General features: G+C 47.1%; 1 protein-coding gene across 1 annotated transcript in view; it reads left to right on the forward strand.

Annotated features, from left to right (window-relative positions):
• The window catches only part of Dock2 (dedicator of cytokinesis 2), a 408,709-nt gene that overhangs the window by 368,158 nt on the left and 15,030 nt on the right, over positions 1-25,521 (forward strand). The window contains exons 37-44 of the mRNA XM_048436014.3: positions 2,832-2,922; positions 3,784-3,903; positions 8,112-8,201; positions 10,063-10,167; positions 12,342-12,483; positions 18,100-18,181; positions 19,232-19,316; positions 20,028-20,114. Coding sequence (XP_048291971.1) covers positions 2,832-2,922; positions 3,784-3,903; positions 8,112-8,201; positions 10,063-10,167; positions 12,342-12,483; positions 18,100-18,181; positions 19,232-19,316; positions 20,028-20,114 — 802 coding nt within the window. The remainder of the gene's footprint in view (positions 1-2,831; positions 2,923-3,783; positions 3,904-8,111; positions 8,202-10,062; positions 10,168-12,341; positions 12,484-18,099; positions 18,182-19,231; positions 19,317-20,027; positions 20,115-25,521) is intronic.

Raw genomic sequence — 25,521 nt, forward strand, 5'->3', positions numbered from 1 at the left:
GAGGAAGAGAAGGAGTGGGGGGAGTGGGAGGGTATTGGGAGGAGGGGAGGAAGTGGAAATTTTTATAAATTAATAAAAAAAAATAAAAGCAAAGCCAAAAAAAAAAAAACCAAAACTGAGCCCGTATGTCTAAACTCACTCTGCTCGTACCACCACAGTTAGGTTCTTATTTTATTTCTTTTAAGTTCTTACTTACTTTAGTCTGGTTGGGCTGAGGAAAAAAAAAAATCCCTCCACAGGATTCCCTGAGCTTTGTAACACATGAAGCTTTGGGGTCTGCAGGGCCAGAGCAGCCTTTTGGGATGGCTCACTCCAGCCTCTGTTAAAAAAAAAAAAAAGAAAGAAAAAAGTCCTGCCTTCTCCTCTGAGGACGAGATGGAGAGATGGAGACTAGGCTACATGCCCTGTTCAGGCTTTCCTCTCTCCGAATTCTTCCCCCTTCTTCCCACTTCAGAAGAACAGATGGTAAGTCCCAGACCCCCACAGGCTTAGGGATTGGGGCCCGTCTTTATCTAGGAAAGAGGCCATATTGCCTACTCCAGGCATTACAGAGAGGCAATGGATGTTCTGGAAGCGTGCTCTGTTTGGCAGGTAGAGTATTTAAACACTTTTAATTGGTTGCCAACATTTATAAATCTAGAGACCTTTTAAAAATCAGCGGCTCTTTTTTCCTGAAATGCTCAGAAGTCACTACAACATTGTACCCTCATTCCATTCTGACAGTTATCACCTCGTGGGGTCGTGGTGGCCATTTGAGGTGTAGCTGTGGCTGTGTGAGTCTCTGTTCCCTAGGGTACACCAGTCAAGCCTGCAGAGGCGTCTGACTCAGTAGCCCTGGTGGGCTCATTAAAACATCTTTTTGGGGCTGAATAGCAGATGGCTAAGCCCTCGAGTTAGCAAAGGAGAGGAAAGGCGGAGTCTTCGTTGGTTCAGGAGTTGCAGTAGCAGGAGGAAGTCTCCTTGGAATACTTTCCTGGAGGGTGTTGAGCCCAGACATCAAGGGTGGTCGGTAGCAAGCAGTGAGACAGGATTGAGCCATGTATGCAGAATAGGTGTTTCCCAAGTCCAAACTCTATGTGGAGGCCATGTGTAATTTCCCTGATGAATGCTATCAGCAGAGCATCGTGGGTTGGGGATGACCACTGCTGTGGTTGTAAATATAGCATTTCTCTCTCTTTCCCTCTCCCTCTGTTCTAATACAGGCTTCGGTTTTTTCATCTTAATATCAAAGCTAGCAGAATGAGCTGAATCTTTCTGCCAAGACCGCCTCCCCCACTTACCATCTACCCCAGCTCAATTGTCTGGATAGAAAAATTTCCCAAAGTACCGTGTGTTAGTCAGTGTGCATCACTGTGGCAGAACCTCTGAGAAAATGAACTTGTAATAAAGTTTTATTTTGGCTCGCTGGTTCAGAATCTTTAATCTATTGATACTTGGTATCATTGGGTCTGAAATGGCATTTCACTGCCTGCTATAGCAAATGAGGAATCAGGCTGGAGAGATGGCTCAGAGGTTAAGAGCACTGACTGTTCTTCCAGAGGTCCTGAGGTTCAATTCCCAGCAAGTACATGGTGGCTCACAATCATCTGTAATGAAATCTGGTACCCTCTTCTAGTGTGCAGGTATACATGCAAATAGAACACTGCATACATAATAAATAAATCTTTAAAAAGTGATGAAAACCCATTAAGGAAAGAAGGAAAGAAGGAAGGAAGGAGGGAGGGAGGGAGGGAGGGAAAAAAGGAAGGCCAGGTGGTGGTGGCACACACTTTTAATTCCAGCACTCGGGAGGCAGAGGCAGGCAGATCTCTGTGAGTTCGAGGTCAGCCTAGTCTACAAGAGCTAGTTTCAGGACAGGCTCCAAAGTTACAGAGAAACCCTGTCTTTAAAAACCAAATAATATTAATAATAAATAAAAAAACAAATGAGGAATAAATTATCAACAGTTTATCAGGGCTTCTTTCCTTTGCTCTTGACTCTGTTCTTAGTTCCTTTCCACGGGATTTTCCTCAGGGTTCAGAACTGAAATGTCACTTGCAAAGCGACAGGAGGTGGGAATGCCAGTGTGTCCAAATAGAAGATTCTCTCTGTGGATAGCTCAAGGCTCTCTATCCTTTCTCTTTCCCCGGTCCTTCTCTCTTGTATGCTCTACCAGAACACTCCAGTGAGAGGACGGGAATGTCCCTTTATGACTGTCATGCTCAGGGACTCTTAAAACGATCAAGCCAATACCCAGCTGGCACCCCAGCACTTCCTGGTCTTAGCAAGCGCCTCCCGATAAGCCTGATAAACCACTTGTAGTTCCTTCCTTTACTTCCGCGTCATATCACACTGGCCAGATCTTTCTCTATCACACTGAATTCTGTCTGGGATATGCCCTCACTTCAGGCTCTTATATTTTTTCATCACAATATGGAAATCCCTAATGGACCCATGATATAAAGCTGTCATGAGGACACAATTATCCAAGGCATTTAAAATACTTAACACAAACCTGGACATCATGGTGCACACCTGTAATCCCAGCATGTAGCAGGGTGTCATAGGAGGATCATGAGTTTGAAGCCAGCCTGGCCTACATAGTAAGTTCTAGGCTAGCCTGAGCTGCATGCCCAGGCCTTGTTTCAGGATCAGAAGGGGAGAAGTCACTTAGCGTAGTACCTCGTGCACACTAATGGTCCAACAAATGCTGGATGCTTTCATGACCTCTCGTGTAGAAGGCTGGCTAGCTGGGCTGGAGAACTCCCTGTCTAAGAGCCCGTTTGTTTTGTCTCACTCCTTCCTGTCCCTATTAGACATCTAATCCCCACCTCTTCCAACTCCCTGAACAGATACCTGTATAAGCTCCGTGATCTTCACCTGGACTGTGACAACTATACAGAGGCTGCCTACACGCTCCTCCTTCACACCTGGCTTCTCAAGGTACTGTCCCAGGAAGACAGCCATGCTGAGATCCCCATCGAGTACGCACAGTAAATCGAAGGGTTTTTAAACAGGTTGAAAGAAAGAAGAAGAAGAAGACGAAAGGAAAAAAATGTCAAATGATTTTTCCTTTGGTTGGTGCCCCACCAAGCTCCCAGCCTGGCTGCACAATTCTCTGTGCTGTTTCTCCTGCCCGCGAGAGGTGCCGAGTGACCTTTACTTTCAATAATTGCAATAGTCCCCAGGACATATGTTTTCAGTATTACATAGTATCCAATCTGTTGCCAAGGATAAGCCATTAGCATGCCCACTGAGCTGCTTTCCGTATCTAGAGAATGTTGCTGCAAAAGCAAGAATTCTTTCCTTTGGCTTTTGAAGCACTGGGGTCCATGTCTCATTATGGTTTAGAGAAAATCCCTACAAACTCCACACTGTGAAACCACTGGAAAGCCAAAGATGTCCAGTTTAGCCAAAATCAGAATCACTGCACAAAAGAAAATTACAGACAGCATCTGTCTGACTGCAGACAGATGGGACCCCAGGGAGGCCCGCAGAAAGTGTCTACAAAGCTTCATCTTGCTCCTCACCAGAGATGTCCTCATGACTCATGGTCACTGGTTCACCCTCTCTGTGTTATATCATAAGTACTGCTGGAGGGCAACCTCTGAGATGCTGAGTGAGGACACATATCCATGATGCAGTTCCCCCAACGGAACCCTGGGTTTTCAAAGATGAGCTGGGAGAGAGAAAGACGAGAAAGGACCGAACTTGGAGAGGGCGCTTTCTGCCTTTCATCTTGGGAAGGCATCTGTCATTGACTGCCACTTAGCTCTATTTTGCCTCCCTGTGTTCTCCCTGCAGTGGTCAGATGAACAGTGTGCATCGCAGGTCATGCAGACAGGCCAGCAGCATCCCCAGACACACCGGCAGCTGAAGGAGACACTCTACGAGACCATTATAGGCTACTTTGATAAAGGAAAGGTAATTGGAGCCTGCCCTCCTCCCTACGTGGGGTCACTGGGAGGGACGGATCTCTCCTGTACTCTGTACTCGGTCCACCCTCAGGTCAAGCCAACTCTCATCTTCTGCAGCTGAAGTCCGTGCACTTCTTTCCATCTTTTTTCCACCTCTGATCAGCTGCTAACCTTGCTCACGGAGCTGCAACAGATCCTAAGCAGTTTCCCTGCTTCCTCTCTTGCGAGCATCCACTGTGTGGGAAGTAAAGGGGCCATAAAACCTACATGGGGACATGCCATTTATCTGTTCTTCTAGTTTGCTTTTCTGCTTCTGTGATAAACATCTTGCATTTTCAAATCATGACCCACTGTCTATTGAAGTCAGGGCAGGGACTCAAGACAGGGGCCTGGTGGCAGGAACCATGGAGGAACACAGCTTGTTGACTTGCCCCCTAGCTTATACTCAGCTAGCTTTCTTATACAGCTCGGTTACCACCTACCTAGGGACAGTGCTGCCCATAGTGGGCTGGGTCTTCCTACATCATTTAGAAACCAAGACAAGGCCTCCTCAGGTCAGTCTGATGGAGGATACTATTTAACTGAGTTTCCTTCTTTCCAGATGACTCTAGGTTGTGCCATGCTGAAAATACAAGCGAATCAAGGCACCTGTGGATAATCATTTCAATGACTCCCCCATTATACTTAGAATTAATTATGTAATTCTCCCTGTGTGGTTCCCCAAACACCTCTCTCATCCCATCCTTAAGGAGGATGCTCTGTGTTGACCTCTTTCTAACACCTGAACCATTGCACTTACTTTGCACAGCTTGGAGCATCCCTACACAACTGTCCACTGGGAGGCTGGATCTTTTTCCTCTTTAGGGTTTTAATTAGACGTCACAAGAATATCCCTGACTATCTTCAGCACTCCTGCCCTAAGCCACCTACCTCATTTCTTCGGAGAAAAGTGTTTGCTTCACCAGGGATTGACTGACTTACTATCCAGGGCCTCATTTTAAAACACCTAGATTGCAAAGACTTCTGCTAATCCACTGCTGGATATCTGGTGGCTAAAATAGAGCCTTACGTGCAGGAGTCAATGATATGTGTTGGGTAAATGGGTAGATTCGTGGATGACGTTATGCTGTCAGTGATATTTTCACCAAGGAGTCAAGCAGGATTGCCCAGGAAATGGTGCAGACCAGCTCCTACCCAGCCATAATTTCCAGCAGACCTTCAGATGTGTCCAGCCTGAAGGCCGCCATCTGCCCTGTAGGCAATACAGCACTGCACAGCACAGCACAGCACAGCATAGAATAGCACAGCATACTGCAGCACAGCACAGCACAGTATAGCACAGCATAGCACAGCACAGCATAGCACAGCACAGCACAGCACAGCATAGAATAGCACAGCATACTGCAGCACAGCATAGAATAGCACAGCATACTGCAGCACAGCACAGCACAGTATAGCACAGCATAGCACAGCACAGCACAGCACAGCATAGAATAGCATAGCATACTGCAGCACAGCACAGCACAGTATAGCACAGCATAGCACAGCATAGCATAGCACAGCACAGCACAGCACAGCACACCAACTTTATGCCTGGGCGTATCATTCCTCATGTCTATCCACAGTTTCTCCTGGCCCCTCTGGCATTCTAGTTCTCCTTCCACCATAGTGAGACACTAACAGCACCTGTTTCTTAGTTGTAAGATGAAAACTAGGTAGAGAAATGTCACACACGTCAGCATGGTAGCTGGTGGGCAGCAATGCCATCTTGTTAAGCCATAATTATCATCATGGCTGCCTAACTATGCCACTTCCTCTCTGAAGCCCTCCATATGCCCTCTGGCTCAGCTGTAGTCCTGCTTCCATGGGACTGGCAAGATCTCTCAGCACCTATTGGTATACCACTGGATGCTTGATGTAGGCCTGTACTGCCTCCTCAGCTCACTGCCTCTGTCTTGGTCTGCTCTTCCCACCTTCTCCAGAATGAGGCAATGAGGTAATGTCTACTGAGGGCTTATAAATTCCTAAGGCTCAGCAGTTGGAAAAGACTGTCCTAGAATTTATGATTCGAAGCCTCTTGGGGGCAGAGACCCTGCCACCTCTTGAACTTCTTGTCCCACTAGCCATCAAATAAGAGCTTTCTATTTGTTTATTGCTGATTACATCAGTCCCACTGGGAGAGCCCCAAGATGGGTAAGGTTTGTCTCCAGCTTGGAATTGACTCAGCCGCCCTGTGCTGAGCAAAGAGGAAAAAAGCACAAGTGCCCTGCGCTCAAAGCATTTACCGTCTTGTTTGTAAAACAGACTGCCGATCATTATCAGATTTCGCATGTTACCTTTTGGTATTGTACAGTAGCGAGGGTGGGGACAGCTCATCCTGAAAGCCACTGCCATGGAAGCTTCTAGAATAAAACCTAAACTCCCTAGAACCCCTCAGCTTTCCTTCCCTACAGACACACACAGTGGCCATCGCTCCATGAGTGTCTCTTGACACCACCAGATATAGTGCCTCCCCAAACCCAACGGTTCCACCCAACTCCTGTGCCTCACCTCTGATGTTCATAGGAACAGAAACAGGGTCTTCCCCCATTTCTGTACCTGTTCAGTGACCACACAGATGGATGTCCACGCACTGTTCCCAGAACCCAGTCATTGTTCCATAACCAGTGTGTGAAGCTCAGCAAGATCAGTGGCAGTCAGAGGCCCTCGAGGACTGGAGGAAATGCTGGACCTCTGACTTCTGCTTGCCCTTCTCTGACTCTTAGAAATCTCTTAGCGCATGGGGACCCCATTGCTTCTCCCTATTTCAATACTGGTGGGAAGCCGGCACCAGTATCCCCTCCCGCCTCATTGTGCCCAACAGTGCCCTGGCTCAGCCAAGATCATTACCCAAGCTTCTTGTTCAGGGTAGAGCCTGCAGATGGGGGTCCTCCTGGCACATCAAGCATTTTTATGCTGCTCACTAAGCTGTCTGGGGTTTACTGCCATGGTTCCTCTGCGCCACACTTGGCTTTATTTATTTCTATGCTTAGATGCAGAGAGCATTTTGTTAGGAAGCTCACGATGAATTTTGGCAGCCTCCCTCTCTCCTCCCCTGCCTCCCCCAGCTTCTCCATTTAGGTGCACTTTCTGTTTTCAGCCCAGTGTGAACTGGGAATGGGGATCCTCAGAGACTGTCAAACTTCCAGCCAGCCCTGCCTTTCCCCCACGCCTGGCTGCAGAGCATGCTGATGCCTCTGCAGTCCAGGATGGGGTACGATCTTGGCTTCTGGCTTAAAGTAGAGTGTCAGGAAAGTATGCGGACTTCTTTGTGTTCATGTTTTCAGTTTATGTTAAAGACAGAGAAGATCCACTTTAAAATTTCAATGATGTTTTGTTTTTTTTAAGATTTATTATTTATTATATTCAGTGTTCTGCCTGTATTCTGCCTGCAGGCCAGAAGAGGGCACAAGGTCTCATTACAGATGGTTGTGAGCTACCATGTGGTTGCTGGGAATTGAACTCAGAACATCTGGAAGAGCAGTCAGTGCTCTTAACCTCTGAGCCATCTCTCCAGCCCCTCAATGATGTTTTCATACTCTAGTACATTCTTATTTCCTCCTTCATCCTATTCCCCACTTCTGTTTGCAACCACAGCACCCCATTAAGATGCGGCAGTGGCAGACAGAGGAGAAGATCAGAGACTGAACATTGGAACCCAACTCCATCCCCAGAAATGCTCTGACCTCAGACTGCTTGTTTACTTCACTGAGAACCATGCCTCTCTAACAGAGGGTTCTGATGCCTCCCCTGCCTAACCCGCACCCTGTGGACATGGGGGACTCAGGGAGTGATTATAAGGCTCCAAGCACTTACAAAGCAACAAATGGAGTTGCGCCCAATGAGGTCAGCCTCACAGTCCATTCCTGGTTGGGCAGATGAACCTCCATTTCTCATCTGCAATATGAGGATGCTGCTGGTGACCCCTCTCCAGGTGCTTAGAAAGAATCAGACAGCATTTAAACAGCCTGCGCCATTATTCTTTGAAGGAGCAGGAGGGGAAGCCAGGGTTATACTACCTGGTTATATTACCACCAAGTCCCAGGCTCACTCTGCGTCAGTTCTAGGGCTGGGTAAAAGGATGTCTGCGGTACAACTCTAGTGGGCCACGGCTAGGCTCAGGTCTCTGGGAAAGCTGAGACACCGCTAACCTTTGTCTCTGTGATGCCCCGGCAGATGTGGGAAGAGGCTATCAGCCTGTGCAAGGAACTGGCAGAACAGTATGAGATGGAGATCTTTGACTACGAGCTGCTCAGCCAGAACCTGGTAAGGCTTCCCCTGAAAGTCACCTGCACAGAGGCCTTTGGACAGAGCTCACTCATCTCAGAGACAGGCAGAGAACGGAGAGTCCTGTGGCTTAGGGAAACAGAAGGACGGAGAAGGACCTGAGTGAGGCCAGGGTGAACATCACCCTTCCATTGTTAGATGGAGCCGCAGCTGCCGCAGCTGTTGCACACCCAATAAATGTTCTGTTACATTTGCAGTCAAAGTTCCACAAATCACCAAACCAATTAAATAAAAGCCCAACTTTGTGCTTTTCGGTGAACAGATAAATCACATTAACATGCTCTCCATCTGGCTGGTCCCATTAGCATGTCGATGTTCGGGATGTGGTGGTGGTGGGGAAATAGAAAGTAAAAGGACCAGTCTACCCTGCCTACACTGCAGAGGCCAGGAATTAGCAGGGAGTTGACCTCGCCAGGGGAAATGCAGAGCTTTGCCGGTTGCTCCTTCATCCCTCATACCCCTTCCAACCCCCACAATTCCTGGTTGCCCAGGTGCCAGGCTCCCAGGCACCCTTCTCAGCCCATACAGGCCAATGGAGATGTTTCCAGGAGAATGGTAAAATGAGAGCCAGCGTGTTGAGAGTATCACTAGCAGCTAGGGTGGGGGATGGAGGGATAGAGTGGTAATCAGGTTATAATCTACTGAGCTCTTAGCTGCATGCAAGATACGACTCAAATACAAACATGCGCCTGCGTCAGTGAACACTTAGTGGCAATATCCCATGAGGATAAAGATGTTTGCAGACACAGAGGTGTGCAGTCTTCCAAATGTGTGAGTCTATACACAGACATGTACTAATGTACATTAACATCCCTGTATGAAGCACACACCACCCAGGTACCTGTCTAGACTCACATGGACATTCTATGTCACATCGAATGATGCTTATGACACATCTCTTCACATGTTTGTGCGATGTCAAGATGTCTTTGGGTCCAATAGCAACCACAAAATGCTGTCACGTATGGTGTTGTAGGGAGCTGCTAGTTGGTTCCCAGCTGCTCAGCCCCGAAATAATCACACAGAAACTATATTATTTAAATCACTGTGTGGCCCATTACCTCTTGTTTCTTATTTGCTAACTATTGCATCTTAATTTAACCCATCTCCATTAGTCTGTGCATCACCACAAGGTCGTGGCCTACCAGCAAAGTTTCAGCATGTCTGTCTCTGGTGGAAGCTTCACGGTTTCTCCCTGACTCCTCCTTCTTTCTCCCAGCACTCAGTTTAGTTTTCCCCGCCTATTCACTGCATAGGCCCAAGACAGTTTCTTTATTAACCAATGGTATTCACAGCATACAGAGGGGAATCTCACATCAGTAAGGAGTGAGCTGCAAACCACTTTCAAGGATATTAGCATCTGAAAAGTACACACCTCTTGACGTGGACCAAGTGTGAGGTGTGCACACACAGGAAGATGTCTCTATCTGTAGACATTTGGACAGCCATGCTCTCTCACAAATGCCTGTCACTGCCACATGTTCACAGAGAAAGGAGTACAGTGAGGGCAGCAGGACCACAGCTGAAGGTCACTGGGGTCAAATCCATATAGACCAGCAACTGGTTCCTTAATTAAAGCACTGGAGATGCTCACAATGACATGAGTATAAGGTAGGTAAATGCACTCCTGCAGGTGGGACATCTAACACAGTAGGCATGGGCTCTAAGCATGGCTCTGTCCACAGCAATACAGGCATAACCACACATGCGCCATTATCTACAGCTGGTATATTGATTCCAGGGTGAGGATAATGTCATAACTTTGGGCTCTTTTCAGTCGAAAGTACCTTTGATACACATCTGTGTTGTCTTGATATAATTCATGTTTTTTTTCTTTCAGATCCAGCAGGCCAAATTCTATGAAAACATCATGAAAATCCTTAGACCCAAACCAGACTACTTTGCTGTCGGATACTACGGCCAGGGATTCCCCACCTTCCTGAGGGTGGGTTTGCCAGTGACTCAGGCCGGGGTCTGGGAACCTTGGGATCATAGCTGTCCTCCCATGCTCTGACGATCTGCTTGTTCTTGGAAGCTCACAGCTCAGGAGCTGAGCTCTGCTCTGTCCAAGGATTACCACAGTCCCCAGTAGAACCCCAAGTTTGTCTTTAGTAGTAGTGACAGGTTTTTTATGCCATAAATTGAGCTGCTTGGGAGGAGTAGTGAGGACTACATTTCAGGAATGAGGCGGTCAAGGGAAGCCCAGCCAGGATCTACTACCAAGGAAAGACAGGGCAGTAGCTCCCATTCTGCTCGGTCATGGGACCCCTGGCTCTCTTAACATTTTTTTAAAGACACATGGTACTTCTTTATTTGTGAACAATTTCTACAAATGAGTACCATATGAAAAAAAAATGAAACCTAAGAAAAAAGGAAAATGCCTGGTAACTTACTTACTTAAAAATAACAACAAACCCATGTGAGGGTCATATGTTAGTATAAATTATAAATGATAGCTACATTTTTCCAACTTAAAAGGTCAGTGAGGAACATGTGTGATTCCGAGACTCAAGAGACAGAGGCAGGAGGACAGAACAACCTGGTCTAGATAGAACATTGCAGGCTGTGCTGGGCTGTATAGAGAGAGACCCTGTCTCAAGCGCATAAACAAAGATATCAGAGCAGACTTCACTTATATCTCAGCACACACCTCTAAAGTCTGGCCTGAGTGCAAAGGGCTCTATTCCCATGGCTGTGTGGATCTGTTATCATTGTGTGGTCCTATGGCAACCTATCAGCAACCTGCTCAGCAGCAGGGTCAAATGTGAATGAGAAAGATAAATGACACCCTTCGTATCATCATGGAAGCAGTTTTGATCCTGTGACCCCTGAAAGGATCATAGGGACCTGCAGGGTCCCTATAGCATCATTTCTAACCAGTGTCTTGGTGGCAGCTTTTTGTGTGTAGCGGGTAGGAATTTGTCATCCATAAGATTGTTTCTATGTGAACCTGTACTGTAATTCTGGGTCAGGGAGATGCCAGAAAAATAGCAGATCTGACCTCTGACCTGACCTCACTTGGTTTACAGTGTGGTCTAGGAACTAAGGCTCTCACCGTCACCGGTCCACATGGGTACCATAGTGGACTTACAGATGAAATTGTCATGAACAACAGTGAGATGGGCAGGGAGAGTCTCCGGGGTGAAGCAGTGTAGCTGCCCAGCCCTGTCTGTACACCAGACCCTCCCGAGAACTTGTTAGGAATGTGTACTCCTGGAGCGATTCTCAGAGACTTTAGCAGCTCTAGAGTGAGAACTGGGAATCTGAACTTAATTTTAAAGATGCCCAGCTCTCTCTGGCACCCAGATAGCTTGGTACACATATAGGTAAGTGACAGGCTTAGTTCGGACAGAAGAACTTAGTTGCCATTCGACGTAACAAAGATGGCACAGCCATGGTCTGGAACAGGTTTTCCTGCCTCGTTATCCAGATATATGAACCTTTTTAAATGTTTGCTGTGGAGGTTCCCCTGTGTATTGTGGGCTGCTTAGGAGCGTCCCTTGCCTCTTTCCTTCACTGCCAGGAGCATCGTCTCCCTTAGTTATCCCAACCAAAAGATAGTTACGGCAACCAAAAGATGGTTTCAGGAATCGCCAATGTTCCCTCGGTGACCCAACTTACCCATTGACAGCTTCTGTTCTAGGGGAGACTGATGTGGTTCATAGTTAAAGAGAGTGCCTGCATAGGTGAAAGGTTAGGAGCCAGGTAATGAAGTGCCTGGATATACTGGTCCCTTTCAGCCCATAGTCCCAGCCTTCAAGGGCCATTGAAAGGAATCGGGCAATTTTATAAGCATGTAAATAAAGAGGGTGTGACATGGTGAATGGTCCCAGAAGCTGTTTGTAGATTGCGCTAAACAAGATCTTTAGCATTCATGATCTCCCTGCCCTTCAGAACTTAGCCTGTTAAAGCAGTGACCTGCCCTGCTAATTCAGCCCCTGCTTTCACAGATGAGAAGCTGAAAGGAGAAAGATATACCCAAAGCTGTCCCTTTCCACCAGGCCCGGGCTCGTTTTGAAAGCCTCTCAGCAATGCTTGAGTAATATGTCTTGCACACCCAGGCCCCGTCTTGCAAGCCCAGGCCCTGACATTTCTGACAGATGTGTCCCTTCTCTGCAGAACAAAGTGTTCATCTACCGAGGGAAGGAGTATGAACGAAGAGAGGACTTCCAGATGCAGCTTTTGAGCCAGTTCCCCAATGCAGAGAAGATGAACACAACCTCTGCCCCAGGAGATGATGTGAAGAATGCCCCAGGCCAGTGTATCCTTAGAGGATGTCCCAGCCAGAGGGCTGGCCAGAGTTTTAAACGAAAGCTATCTCAGAGCTCAGAGCTGACACCAGAATCACTGGCTGCTCTTGGGTCTCCAAAGGGGATCCAGAGGGTCATTTCAATACACTGCTCCTCTGTAGTCCTGGGGTCTGCATGCATGGATTCAGCTAACTGCAGCCTGGATGGTTTGGAGGCAGAAGAGAGGGGTCATTATTCTGTATTTGGCATGGCAACTACCTATTCAGGATTTGCCTTCTTAGGCATCATAGGCCATTTTGAGATTGCTTACTATGTACTGGAAGACATGTCAATGTAATACACATTTTATGCAAGTGGTATCTCAGGGCTCACAGAAGGGTGCATCCAAAGCACAACACCCATGGGTGAACTCAACCCTTCTTCCCTTATTCCTTTGTTCTCATCATGAAAATCCTCTCTTATGCCTTTGCTCTGTATTGACTTTGTGCAGGGTTTTACACCCCAAAGAATCTGCCTTCAGGAATAGTGCTACAGTGCTGTAAGAGATATAGACAACTAACTGCACTGTTAGCTATTTGTTATAAAATTGTGACCCATGTCAAAAGGAAGGCACGCGGGGTGCTGTGGCTAAGAGACCAGGGTCGCTTTGATGACATAAATTTGTATAAGCACCCAAATCTTAGTGTTAGCTGGGGAGATAGCCCAGAGAAGGCGGAGGGTGCTGTGTGTAGATACCTTTCCCAAGGACTAAAAAGACTTTACTCTGCCAGTAGAATATAAACAACCCCTATCTCAAGCCAGGGTTCAAAGCTATCCCTGACTCCCAGATCATTCTCACTCCCAGAACTGCCCTCTAGTGTTTGATCTCTCTGCCACTCCATTCTATTTCTTAAATAGGAGTGCTTGTTCTTACGCTGCTCCTTCCCTCACTTCTGTTCCCTCCGTTTAGAATGCTGTTCCCTCAGCTCCTGGCTCGACTGGTTTTCACCTAATTTGGTATGTTATCTCCAGGAAGAGCCTTCCCTTGGTGTCTTATCTAACGGGGCCTTCTCCGGGTTCACATCACCCTGTGACCTCAAGCCATCATTGTTTGATTTCGTCCTTGTTTTCTTTCGTCCCTCGTTTTGCTGTTTTGTTTGATTTTGAAAGACACAGGAACACAAAGGGGATGTCAGGTCCCTGAGAAGAGACCTCTGTGTTGCCTGTTTTCCATGCCACCCCTCCCCCACAGTTCTTGGCATTCATTACTTAACAGAAAGAAAAGGCAAGGAGATAGAAATAAAAAGGAGGCAAGGATGCAGGTGAGGGAGGGAGGAAGGAAGGAGCAGAGGGGACTGGCTTACCTGGAATACACACAGCAGCATGAAGAAATAAGCATTGAAACTTGGGAGGGGGACACTGTGGCACAGCCGAGCAGCCATGGAGCAAGCCTGTTGTCTACAGGGACTATGTGCTGTCACTAGCAGGAGGTAGGATTGTGGAGGCAGGGGTCACAAATGCCAGGACAAGGCCGGCCCTGAAGCCCGGAAGCCCATTACCTCAGTTGAGGCCCTGACCGCACACCCTTTAGCACAGATAAAGTTATAGCTTTTAAAGTGGGGTTTTAGCACAGATAAAGTTATAGCTTTTAAAGTGGGGTGTCCGGCTTTTAAAGTGGAGTGTCCGGCTGCATGGCCGCTCTGCCCCGTCTGCTGAAAACCTTAATCCAAATATTTTCCCTTGGGTGATAAATATTCATCGGTGACCTTTTCATCATGCCCGCCTGCCCTTCTTGCCTGCCCTCCACAGCCATTTGCAGGAGAGGCGTAACTGGTGGCTGCTGGCTGGCACCAAAAACCAGTTTGGCGACACCTGAGTGAGTCCTGGATTATTGCTAAGGCCCCGGTAGTAGGCGTCCAGGTGCTGAACAGCTGTATGGCCTTTTGATGTGGCACAGAGGAGAGGGCATGTGTCCCCCCAATCATGGCATATTTAGGGCCCCGGGGCCTGGTTCAGGACCAGGAACAAGGTGGGAAATCAAAGAGAAAGTGCTGGTGTTTGCTAGATCTCTTCAGGAGATGGAATACTTCAGGAACATTGTTCCCTTAAACCCCAGAAAGCGCTCTAGAATGGTATTAAATTTTCATATTTCATCGAGAGGCATACATGAGGCAGAGATGAAGTTTGCCTAGGGTCATGGAGGTAGTTAGAGAAGGAGCTGGTGGTTTTAAATGCCAAGTTCTGTCTGCCTAAAATCTGTTCACTATTACGTCATCATTTCTTTTGTTTGGTTGGTTTGGGGTTTTGTTTTTGTCGTTGTTTTGTTCTGTTTTAGTTTTTTTGTTGTTGCTGGGTTTTTTTTTTTTTCAAGACAGGGTTTCTCTGTGTAGTGCTGTCTGTCCTGGAACTATCTCTGTAGACCAGGCTAGCCTCGAACTCAAAGAGATCTGCCTGCCTCTGCCACCTCAGTGCTGTGATTAAAGGCATGAGCCACCACCACCTGACCATCATTTGTTGCTTTTTAAAGACTGGGATCAGAACACTATTAACCTGTGTGGCGGTATTTTGTCTGTGCTTTAACAAATAAATCTTGAAGATCAGAGTGCAGAGCTAGCCACACTAGTTAGCCATAGAAGCCAGGCAGTGATAGCACATACCTTTTTTTTAATCCCAGCACTCTGGAGAGAGAGGCAGGTGGATCTCTGTGAGTTCAAGGTCACCCTGGGCTACACAAGATTGAATCAGTCTAAAAGACAAACAGTTCCCAGCGGTGGTGGCTCTCACCTTTAATCCCAGCACTAGCGAAGTAGAGGCAGGAAGTGATGTAGCTGGGCAGGGAGAGGAAAAGGATGGGAGGAGACAGGAGCTCAGGATTCAGTCTGAGGTTTCATAGAGACAGGGTCTTGCCCCCTCCAGTCTGACGGTTCAGTAGAGGTAAAAAGTCTCAAGGGGGCTGGCTCCTTTACTTCTCCGACCTTTCACCATTTAGCCCGATATCTGACTCCAGGATTTTATTAAGATCAATTAGAACCCGTGCAATAAACTGTTTATCCATAAACTTAACATTTTGGCATCTTCCCCCCTTTGCCGCATCATAAGCCTTTGGAGATGAGTCTATTGTTCTCTATATGTTATTACTAGGGGAAATGAGGCTCAGAAAGCAAACGCCTCACACGAAGCTGGGGTGAGAAAGCAGTGGAACTAGGATTTGAACTCAGGCCTGCTGCTTGCCGTAACCTGGAGCAGTTCATTTCATCTTCTTGCCTTCTGGTGTTAAAGATCAACAGGCAGTTTGGAGAAGCAGCAGGTCTTGTCTTCTCTCGGGTGTTCAGATAGCGGAAGGCACTTAGAAGAAAAGGTCAAGCAGAAGTCTGTTGTTGCGACCAATCCGTGCACCAGGCGTGGAGAGTCTCGCTAAGTTGTTTGAGGGTTCTAGTGTCAAAGGCTTCCCAAGGACAGGTTTGGAGTTTCCTTTTGGATGAGCGCCAGCAGCTCAGATCAATGTACATGGCCTAGAATTGTCTCTAACAGAAGTGTTGGCAAACCTTTCTGTAAAGGTTAGTCTTGAGAGTTTTGTGCCCCCGTAACAACCCCTTAGCTGCCATCCCAATATGTGAGCAATCACCAACACATGTAGCTAGTGAGCAAGGCCGTGCCCCACAAAGGTTGATATGCAGGTTTATATGACATATTGAATCACGTGTCGTTTTCACATGTCAGAGCTATTTGAAAATAGACCATTTGTGCTGTTATGCTTGCCTGGGAAATGGGCAATGAGATGGCTCAGGCTCACCACAGTCTGCCAGCCCTGCCCTCAGCTCAGAGACTCACTCCAGAGGGAATGATCTCCCAACTCAGGCTGTCTGGTTGGAATTTTAGGGTTCTCCTGAAGTTTGCAGGTATGTTTCCGGTGAGACCAGTGCAATGTGTTGTATTGTTTTCCCTTTGGGGGTCCTCATTCCATATGGACATACTTCTCAGGGTGGTACCCTTCCAACCCTAGTGTGGCAGCACAGAGAACTCACCAAAGAGAGGCGTGTGCTCAAAGGGCATGAGAGCCATGGAGCAAAATGACCCTCGATGGGTAGTTTGTCCTCGCGGATGGAGACATTTACTTTCCACCATAGGGTAGCTTCAAAAGCCAGCAGAATGCCAGGCTGAGGGGAGACTTTTGAAGCTGTGGTGGTCTATGGGTAGAAGAGAGGGGGAAATAACATGAATGCCTAAAGAGAGAAATGGAGGAAGAAGAAATGAAATATAGGGAAAGGTCAATGCTAGAACCAGTGACTGTTGGCTTTTTTTACTTAGCTTGTCTGTCATATGACCAGCTTAACATGAGTAAAGATGGGGCTAGAATAGGAGAGGTAAAGAGCCAGCCAATACGCCTGGCCAGCCTGCATCCTGTGCCGACGGCAGGTATCACTAATCAATCACAGAACTCCTTCCAGCTGTTCCTTATTTCCTGCTATAGGTTGTCCCTTTGGGGCTGTCAAGAGTTGGAGGACAAAATGATGTGCTTGCATGTTCTATATCGGAACGCCCTTCGATGTTATCATGCATGTGTACTACATCAGGAGCTTGGAAAATGCAGAGCCTGACTCAGAAGTACTCAGGGAACACTGGAGTTCCGCCACGTCTAACAAGGTCTCAGATGAAGACTTTTTTAGCAAGATAATTTAGAGGATAGGCTGGTCTTATTCTCATGAGCACACAGCTCCCCCAGTTTATCCAGGGAGTTGGAATTCTGGCATTAATGCCCCCAATGTAGTTTGTGTCCTTGCTTTCAGTGACCACAATGATGAATCTAAAATAGATTACATCTAAAGAATTCTAAGAACCCCAACTTATGGCCCCGCAGGCCAGAAGAGGTCTCATTACAGATGGTTGTGAGCCACCATGTGGTTGCTGGAAATTGAACTCAGGACCTCTGGAAGAGCAGCCTGTGTTCTTCAGCTCTGAGCCATGCCAGATGGTAGTGGTGCACACCTTTAATCCCGGCAAGCAGATCTCTGTAAGTTCAAGGCCAGCCTGGTCTACAAGAGCTAGTTCCAGGACAGATTCTATAGCTACAGAGAAACCCTGTCTAGAAAAATCAAAAACCAAAGAAGAAAGAAAGAAAAAAGAAAGAAAGAAAGAAAAAAGAAAGAAAGAAAGAAAGAAAGAAAGAGCCCTATATATAAACCTCTATTCTTTTCTTAAAAGCTGTGTAGGCTTCAACAAGTTGTCTGGCTTCTCTGAGCCAACGGACACCACTGAGGTTAACAATGACAGCTAGTAGAATTGGAGAGATGAAAGGATACCATGGGAGCATTGCTCTGTAATTGATAGTGAGCCATCCATTCATTAGAGGGTATTATTGTCAATGACAGTATTGCAATGGTAATGGTGATTAAGCATGGCTAAGCGATTCTGGTAGCTAGAGCAGAGCCCTGGGATAGTGTTGCAAGGTGGTTGTCAGCTCTGATATAAAGACCATAGTGACTGCTCACTGGTTATTAGGACCTTTCTAGAAGCCAGCACCTTGACCATTGAATAAAAGCATGGTCCTAGAAGGACGAGCATGGATGCTCTTAGCTGGCTCCTGATACATTTGGAATTCTCCTGCGGCCAACAAACATGTTTCAAATCTTTAACTCTGACGCCATCAGATATTCAGTGCTTCACTGTGCAGCCCGTCCTGGATGAACATCCCAGGTTCAAGAACAAACCAGTGCCTGACCAGATCATAAAGTAAGACCCACATCCCACTGAACAGTGAGGAATGGACAGACCTCCAAGAGGCAGAGCTGGTGGCAGGACAGGGCCCAGTACCCTTCTCAGCCAGTCTATCCCTGCTTTGCCTTCTGGGAAAAGAACTGCCCCCAGTTGCCCGGGCTATGTCTGTCATAAGGCTAAAGCCAGAGATGAATGGGAGGGACGGGTGTGGGGGGCTGAGGCTAGCTTTGTGTGGCATCAAACTGAACTGATGTTGGAGCCTGCTGCTCTGGCTGTTCCTAGAATGGACCCAAGAAAGGAAGCAGTATGGGGTGGCAGCTGGCAGACTGGTAGAGGGATGGGACTAAGTGGTCTCCCAAAGAAACGTCTTTTCAGCCTTTGGCAAGCGAGTGGGTTGATGATGGATACGTTCGTCAGTGATAAAGCTAAAGTAAGCAGCACACAGGCAGGTGTCCATCTGCCTCATATCAGAATGCATGATCACTGAGTAGGCCATGAGGTGGGGGTCTGAGGGGTGCTCAGCTACACCGCTCCCTACACTCTGTTCTTCCCTCTGGGTAGACTATCCAGCAGCAAGAGCCCCCTGGGAAGGCAGAGCTCCTCCAGGAGCCTCATGCTGACATCACAGCAAGCAGGTGCCGTGCAGATAAGACGGCAGCCTCTCTCCCGCCTCAGCCAGGCACCTGTGCACAGGGGATCCTCTGTAGCTAGCACAGTGCCCTGTTTTCAGTGACAATTGATCTTCATCCACATATTTAAAAAAAAGTGAAAGGGGATGTCTGAGCATCCTTAAGAAATCCTTGGAGGTCACTCTAGGGATGTTTAGCTTGGCCCTTAAATGACACGGGTCACTGTTGGTGCATTAATGCCAAAATTGCGTCCCCAGGGTACAAGGCCGGTCCCTCTTCTAAATCACCTTGCAACCTTGTGCAAATCATTTTTTTTTTAATGGAGTCCCAACACAGACCTTGAAATGCCACCAGCAGGAGTCTGCCAGATCCAGTGTTTAAGGTGTCAGCATCTGGGCATGGCTTCCAGAAACTTCTACCCTTTCCTGTCTTTCAGCTTTTACAAGTCCAACTATGTGCAGAAGTTCCACTACTCCAGGCCTGTGCGCAGAGGCACTGTAGACCCAGAAAATGAGTTTGCTGTGAGTATCTCCCCTCCTCTGCCATTGTCAGCAACCAGAGCACACCTGTCAACCACAGATGCTAGGGAACCTGTTCCAGAGTGGAGAACCAGGGCACGGATGTCACAGATAGGATGACATGCTGTTGGGGCTTCCTTTGAGTTTTTCTCCTCTCAAGATGTAACAGGGATTCCTGTCCGATGGCCTTGACAGTCGAGGGCATTTGTGCATTTCCAGGAGGCTGGGAGTGTGGCTGAAGCAAGTCCTTCAGCACACACACTGTAAAGCCTCAGCATTTACTGAGTACATGCTATCACTGTCCTGAGCGCCGGTCACCTTTGTTCTTGTTTCCCAGCGGGGACCAGTCATCTCCCTCAAGGTCAAAGCTGGAATGAGGAGGTGACTCCAAGTTCCCCTCAGCTCTCAGATTGTGATTCTTAATATTTTTCGAAATTAACATTTTGGGGGGAATTTCATGAACACTGTGGATTCTTCCCCTAGACCACACAAATGGACACATTCAAAATTGACTAAGAATCCAGACTGTTAGTAAAACAAGGTAGAACTAACTTGGCCTGAGTCCCGAGAGATTAAACACCTGTTAAGAATTCCTCAGGGGACTGGAGGTGTCCCTGTGTATCTGGAAATTGCAATTTTTCTTCTCTGGGTGCATGGGAGGCCAGCAGGCCCAGGAGTAGCAGATTTCATAGCCCATTGCTTTTCCTCTGCCAGTCCATGTGGATCGAGAGGACTTCCTTCCTGACCGCGTACAAGCTCCCGGGCATCCTGCGCTGGTTTGAGGTGGTTCACATGTCTCAGGTGAGTTTGAAGAAGTCAGTGCAGTCCCGTTTCTCCTCAGATAGTCAGGGCAGTGAGCCTCAAGAGACCCCTTTGACTTTATACAGGAGACAGTTTGAAGGTTCTGAAGGAATCCCAGAGTAGGCAGTGTGCAGGGCTACCATCTGCTACCAGAGTTTTTTTTTATTTTGTTTCCTGTTTTAATTACTAGGTAACTTTTTGTCCCCAGTAAATAAAAGGCTTTCTAGATACCAGTAATGAAATCAGGAGACAAGAAATATCTTTGTCATGGGGAATGTGGGGAAGGGAATGAGGAGAAGCAGGCTCTGGAAGACCATCCACCCAGTTATCCCTTCAAAGTTCTCCATCCAGACCCAGGACTACAGTGTGACATTCTGCAGCATCCCAAAGTGAGCCATTTTCTATTTGGATAGATAAAAACTGAAAGAGGAAATACCAGAGAGCCAGAGGTGGCTGGAATCCAGAAGTCCGTGTTCCCTTGTATAGATAGCAGTTGTGTGTTTTGTTATGTTTATTTATTCTATCTTTTTTGAGTATACATGCCAGTGTTTGTGTTTGTGTATGTGTGTGTGTGTGTGTGTGCGCGCGCGCGCGCCAGAGGACTACTTTCAGGAGTTTATCCTTTCCTTCTACCATGTGCATTCCTAGGATTGAACTCAGAGCCATGCTTGGTGGAAGATTTCTTTGCCCACGGAACCATTCCAGGTGCTCCAGCACAGGTGTTTGGCTTCCAGTGCACCTTAGCTTCTCCATGTCCTCTGCTAGGTGAGGACCATGCAGTTCCCCAGAGCCTCAGGACAGGCTAGCACAGTATGAGAACCCTTACAGGACGGAATGTGTTTGTGATACCTTAATTTTTTTTTATTCATTCAAAATCAATTTCATGGATGCCTAACACATGGATGTCAAACATTGTTCTGAACAAAGGCCCTGGGACAGAGAGGAAAAGTCTACAAGATATTGAAGAGATCCTTCCTTCCTTCCTTCCTTCCTTCCTTCCTTCCTTCCTTCCTTCCTTCCTTCCTTCTCTCCCTCCCTCCCCTTCACCTCCTTCTCCTCCTTCTCCTCCTTCCTTCTCTTCTCTCTCTCCTTCCCTCTTTCCTTCTTTCTGTTGGTGGTAGTACAGAGGGGTTGTTTCTATTTTTCTTTTCTTTTTGTTTGGTTTTTTGAAACAGGGTTTCTCTGTGTAGCCCTGTATGTCCTGGAACTTGCTTTGCAAACCAAACTTCCCTTAAATTCAGAGATTCTTTTGTCTCTGCCTCCCAAGTGCTGGGATTAAAGGCGTATGCCACCATACCTGGATGAAGAGATGGGCTTTTTAATCAAGTACGCAGCTGGCACAGAGGTTCTGGGGCCAGATCGTGTCCAAATCAGAAAAGTCAAGGGGTGAGTAGTAGTGATCAGATCCCAGGTCATATAGGACCTTGGGGACACCTTGGCTCCTCTGTAAGTGACACAGAAGCCTGTACAGAGGAGGGATGCAGTCTTACTTAGGTTTTCAAACTACTGTTTTGTCAGCATTAAGATCACATGACTCTGGCCTGCAATGCCCTCTTTAATAAGTCTGTAGACCAATAGGCCTGTAGGCTGCGTTTCACAGGCATGGCTCAGGTCTTAGAAAAATGGATGATAATGATGTTCACAAGAAATATTTATTGAACATGTGCTAAGCTGTCCACTACCATGATCTCATTTAAACATCTAAAATCCTCCAGAAGAGATATTTTTCCCACTTACAGATGGAGGCTCTGAGGCACAGAGTAAGTTCTTAAACCTTCGGGGTTAGTAGACAAGGTTAAGTTTGGCTTCAACCTCTTGTAATATTCTCTGGGTTAGGATGGCACTCTGTCTCAGAGTGTCCCATTTATCCTAGTGAGCAGGTTCCTTGAAAGGAATCAAATGTTGTGCTCTTGGTTCAGGGGCACTTAATAAGTGGTAAGTTTAACAAATGTCCCCCAGCACTGTGCCTTATCCTACATAACATCACATTACCCTGGGAGGTGCATACAGTTGTCCCTCTGTATGCACAGGTCCCACACCCACAGATCCACTGACTGCAAATGGAAAGTATTTGGGGAGAAACTGCATCTGAACAGAAGATATAATGATATATATATACATATATATATATATATGTGTGTGTGTATATATATATTGTCTTTTACCAAGCAATGAGCTAAAATAACCATCTGCATGGCATTCGCCTTGCATTCGGTTGTAAGTAGTCTAGAGAGGATTGAAAGTCTGTGGGAGGATTGTGTGGATGATATAAAAGAATTGGGCCATGCTGTAGAAGAGACTTGAACATTGTGGATTTTGGTATCCTCAGAGGGTCTCAGAGCCAAATCACCATGGATACGGTAGGATGACTGGACTATTACTAGCCCTGTTATTGAGGGAAGGGAACTTTCCAGCCTTCCAAAGCCTCTGCCCAATAGCCCTGACTGAGCCCATCCCTGGGTTGGCTCCACAAGGCGCCTCTTCTCCAGTCATACCAGCTGGACTGTAGTAAACCCAGGGGACCCTCCTGTGTCCTTTACTGTCCCTTCCCTCCTCAGAGTTCTTAACACTCCTAATAGACTACACAATTTGCTGAGTGCTTGTTTTGGTGATTATTGTCCAAATATTAAATACAATGCTGGACTGTAGATTCCACTGCAATATAATTTCCAGCAAGGCAGATGCTTTGTCTGTTATTCTCTCCCCGAAGTACTCCAAGTGCCAAGAGCAGCCTCAGGCCCATAATTCTTCTCAAGAATATTCAAGTCAATCAAATAAGTAATCACAATACCCATTGTGTCTAAATAGTTACCTTACATTTTCACTTCCGAATTCTGAAATGAGGGGAAAAGCAGACAACGCTGTTTTACTTCCCTCTTTCACGTTGTTAGCTTCCGTGATGGTTAATTTTGATTGTGAACTTGAGTTGCCTAGGAGACTGGTAAGGTACTCCTCTGGGTGTGTCTATGATGCTGTTTTCAGAGAGGATTAAGTAATGCTGGATGTGAGTGGATCCTCCCCACAGTTTGGGGACCAAGATAGAATAAAAGGACAGGGAGTGGGACCCAGTTCAGCGTCAGCATTCCGTCTCTCTGCTTCTTGTCTGCCGTTACATGTAAGCTGTTCCATCACGCCTTCCCCTCCGTGATGGACTGGGTCTTCTGAAACTGAGAGCCAGAGCAAGTCATCCCATACCTTGTTTCATGTGTGTGAGTGCGTGTGTGCATGCATTCAGAGGAATGCAAACAAAACTAGCACATCTTATGGTAAAAGGTTTTGGAAAACATCTCTAAGGATTATCATAGTGGATTTGTTAATACTGCCCTCCATTATCCAGCTTCAGGATGTCTCAGACACAGAGCTGCAGTGTCTTGCTGCGTGACTGCGCTACTACGCACTTGTTTTCATTGTATGAACGTGCCTCTTAGTCCCCACTCTTTCCCTCACGTGCTGCCATGGCCCCAGCACCATGCATCTAGAAGAGTGTTTTAGGATGGGCTTTCAGGAAAAGCCTCACCTAGTTGTTGAGGACTTTATCTTGTTCTCAGCCCTAACCTAGAAGTATGACAATTCAGCTAGGCTATAAACGGCAGTGTGTTATTAGAGGGTTATTATGCATCTCTTCATCCTCCGTTTGCAAAATAAGAGCTGCAAAATACGGAATGTCAGAGCTGCAATGGATGCCAAAAGCCATTGGATCCCAGAGCTATAAACTCAAATATCTTTCAAGTCCTGTAAGAGAAAGGAAATAAAATGTCACATTAGGCTACTAGTGACTGGCAGATACTGAAGCAGATGCAAGCGGCCAGCCACCCCCCTACTCAGTTAAGGTTGGGGGGATTCTAAGCCAGTGCTTGCTGAGCAACAGTCTGCTATTCTCCAGATACGTTCTTGATTCCTGTCCAGTGCACTATCTTGCACGTGAGGAAACTGAGGCCAGTGATGAACTTGAACTGTCAAATTGATGGTTGTCATTGATGCTTGCCCCATGCAGCTCATGGGACTCCTGGGGACTCAAGCTGATGATATAGATGGGCAGTGCTAGAGCAACTGGAAAGGCTGCTGGTTTGCTGGGAATGGAAGTTCCTGCCCCTTCCCACTCACTTGCATGCTTGTTCCCATGCATTTTGCCCTAGGAATTCACGTTTCCTTCACAGCAAGTTGGAAACCAATTATTTTGCCTGCTCTGCCCATAGAAACTGAGGCTCAGCTCAGCAAAGATGCCAGAGAGCTGAGGGCCTAATGAAGTCCCAACAGGAAGCTGATGGCAGGTTTAGTGACATTGTCTGATGCACTTGTCATAGAAGCCAGCCTTTGCCACCAAGAACAGCCCAACTGTGGCCTCTACTGCCGTTGGGCATGTGTCTTATGAGTCACCTTCCTGTTGCTGCAATAAAACGCCATGGCCAAAAGCAATTTATAGAAGCGTTTATTTTGCTGGTAGGATTCCAGAGGCAAAAGAGTCCATCATGGCGGGGAGGCGTGGCAACAGTTGGCAGACAGGGGAGCAGGAGCAGGAAGCTGAGTGCTTATATCTTCAACTGTAAACAGGAAGCAGAGAGAATGAACTGGAAGGGGGACAAGGCTAGAAACTCTCAAAGCCCACCCCCAGTGACATATACTTCCTCCAGAAAGCCCACACCACCGTCCCAAACAGCACCACCAACTGGGGACCAACTGGTCGCTGAGTCTATGGGGGTCGTTCTCATCCACACCACCACAGAGTATGGCTAAACCTGTCCTTGAGAGCATGCGTGGAGGTGAGGCGACTGTGAACGGAACCATCTCTGTCGACTGGTTGTGACAGATGGTTGTGGTGGTTTTGCTTTTGAATTCATTTATCAACAGCAGACACCCAGGCCTCCCTCCAAATACAGCGCCCCAAGTTCCCCTCAGAGCTGTGTGTGTGCCCTACTCAAATGCCCATCTGTGGAGAGCCGAAGCTCTTGGGCTCCGTCCCTGTTCCTGATGACTATAGTGAGAATTCAGATCTGGGGATCCAGAAATAGTCTCTAAAGTGTGGAGGCAAGCCAGTCAACACGCCAACATGCCTTACCATTTCTAGTGACTTGCCTCAAAGCCTGTGTATCCCAGACACCCCAAAGCTGTTGTTGGCATCCAGGTGAAGTGCTGCGTTCCTCAGCTGAGGGGTAGCTTTTCCTTAGAAGTCCTTCTGGACTTCAGCCTTGTAAAGCTCCTGAGTTGGTTTGTATGCAGTATGCAAACAGGAACATGGATCTCAGTTTTAGGCAATAGGCTAAGCAATATTCCCCTCCAGTTCATATCCTATGTGCTTATATGTGTGCATGTGAGTCAATGGGCCTGTATGAATGCAGATGTGGGCACTATAATTTGAATATAGATGGTATCCCCTAAATAGTGCTGTTAGTAGGTACTGTGAACCTTT

Source organism: Myodes glareolus, chromosome 9 (assembly GCF_982192425.1).
Source record: "Myodes glareolus chromosome 9, mMyoGla1.1, whole genome shotgun sequence".
Classification (NCBI taxonomy): domain Eukaryota; kingdom Metazoa; phylum Chordata; class Mammalia; order Rodentia; family Cricetidae; genus Myodes; species Myodes glareolus.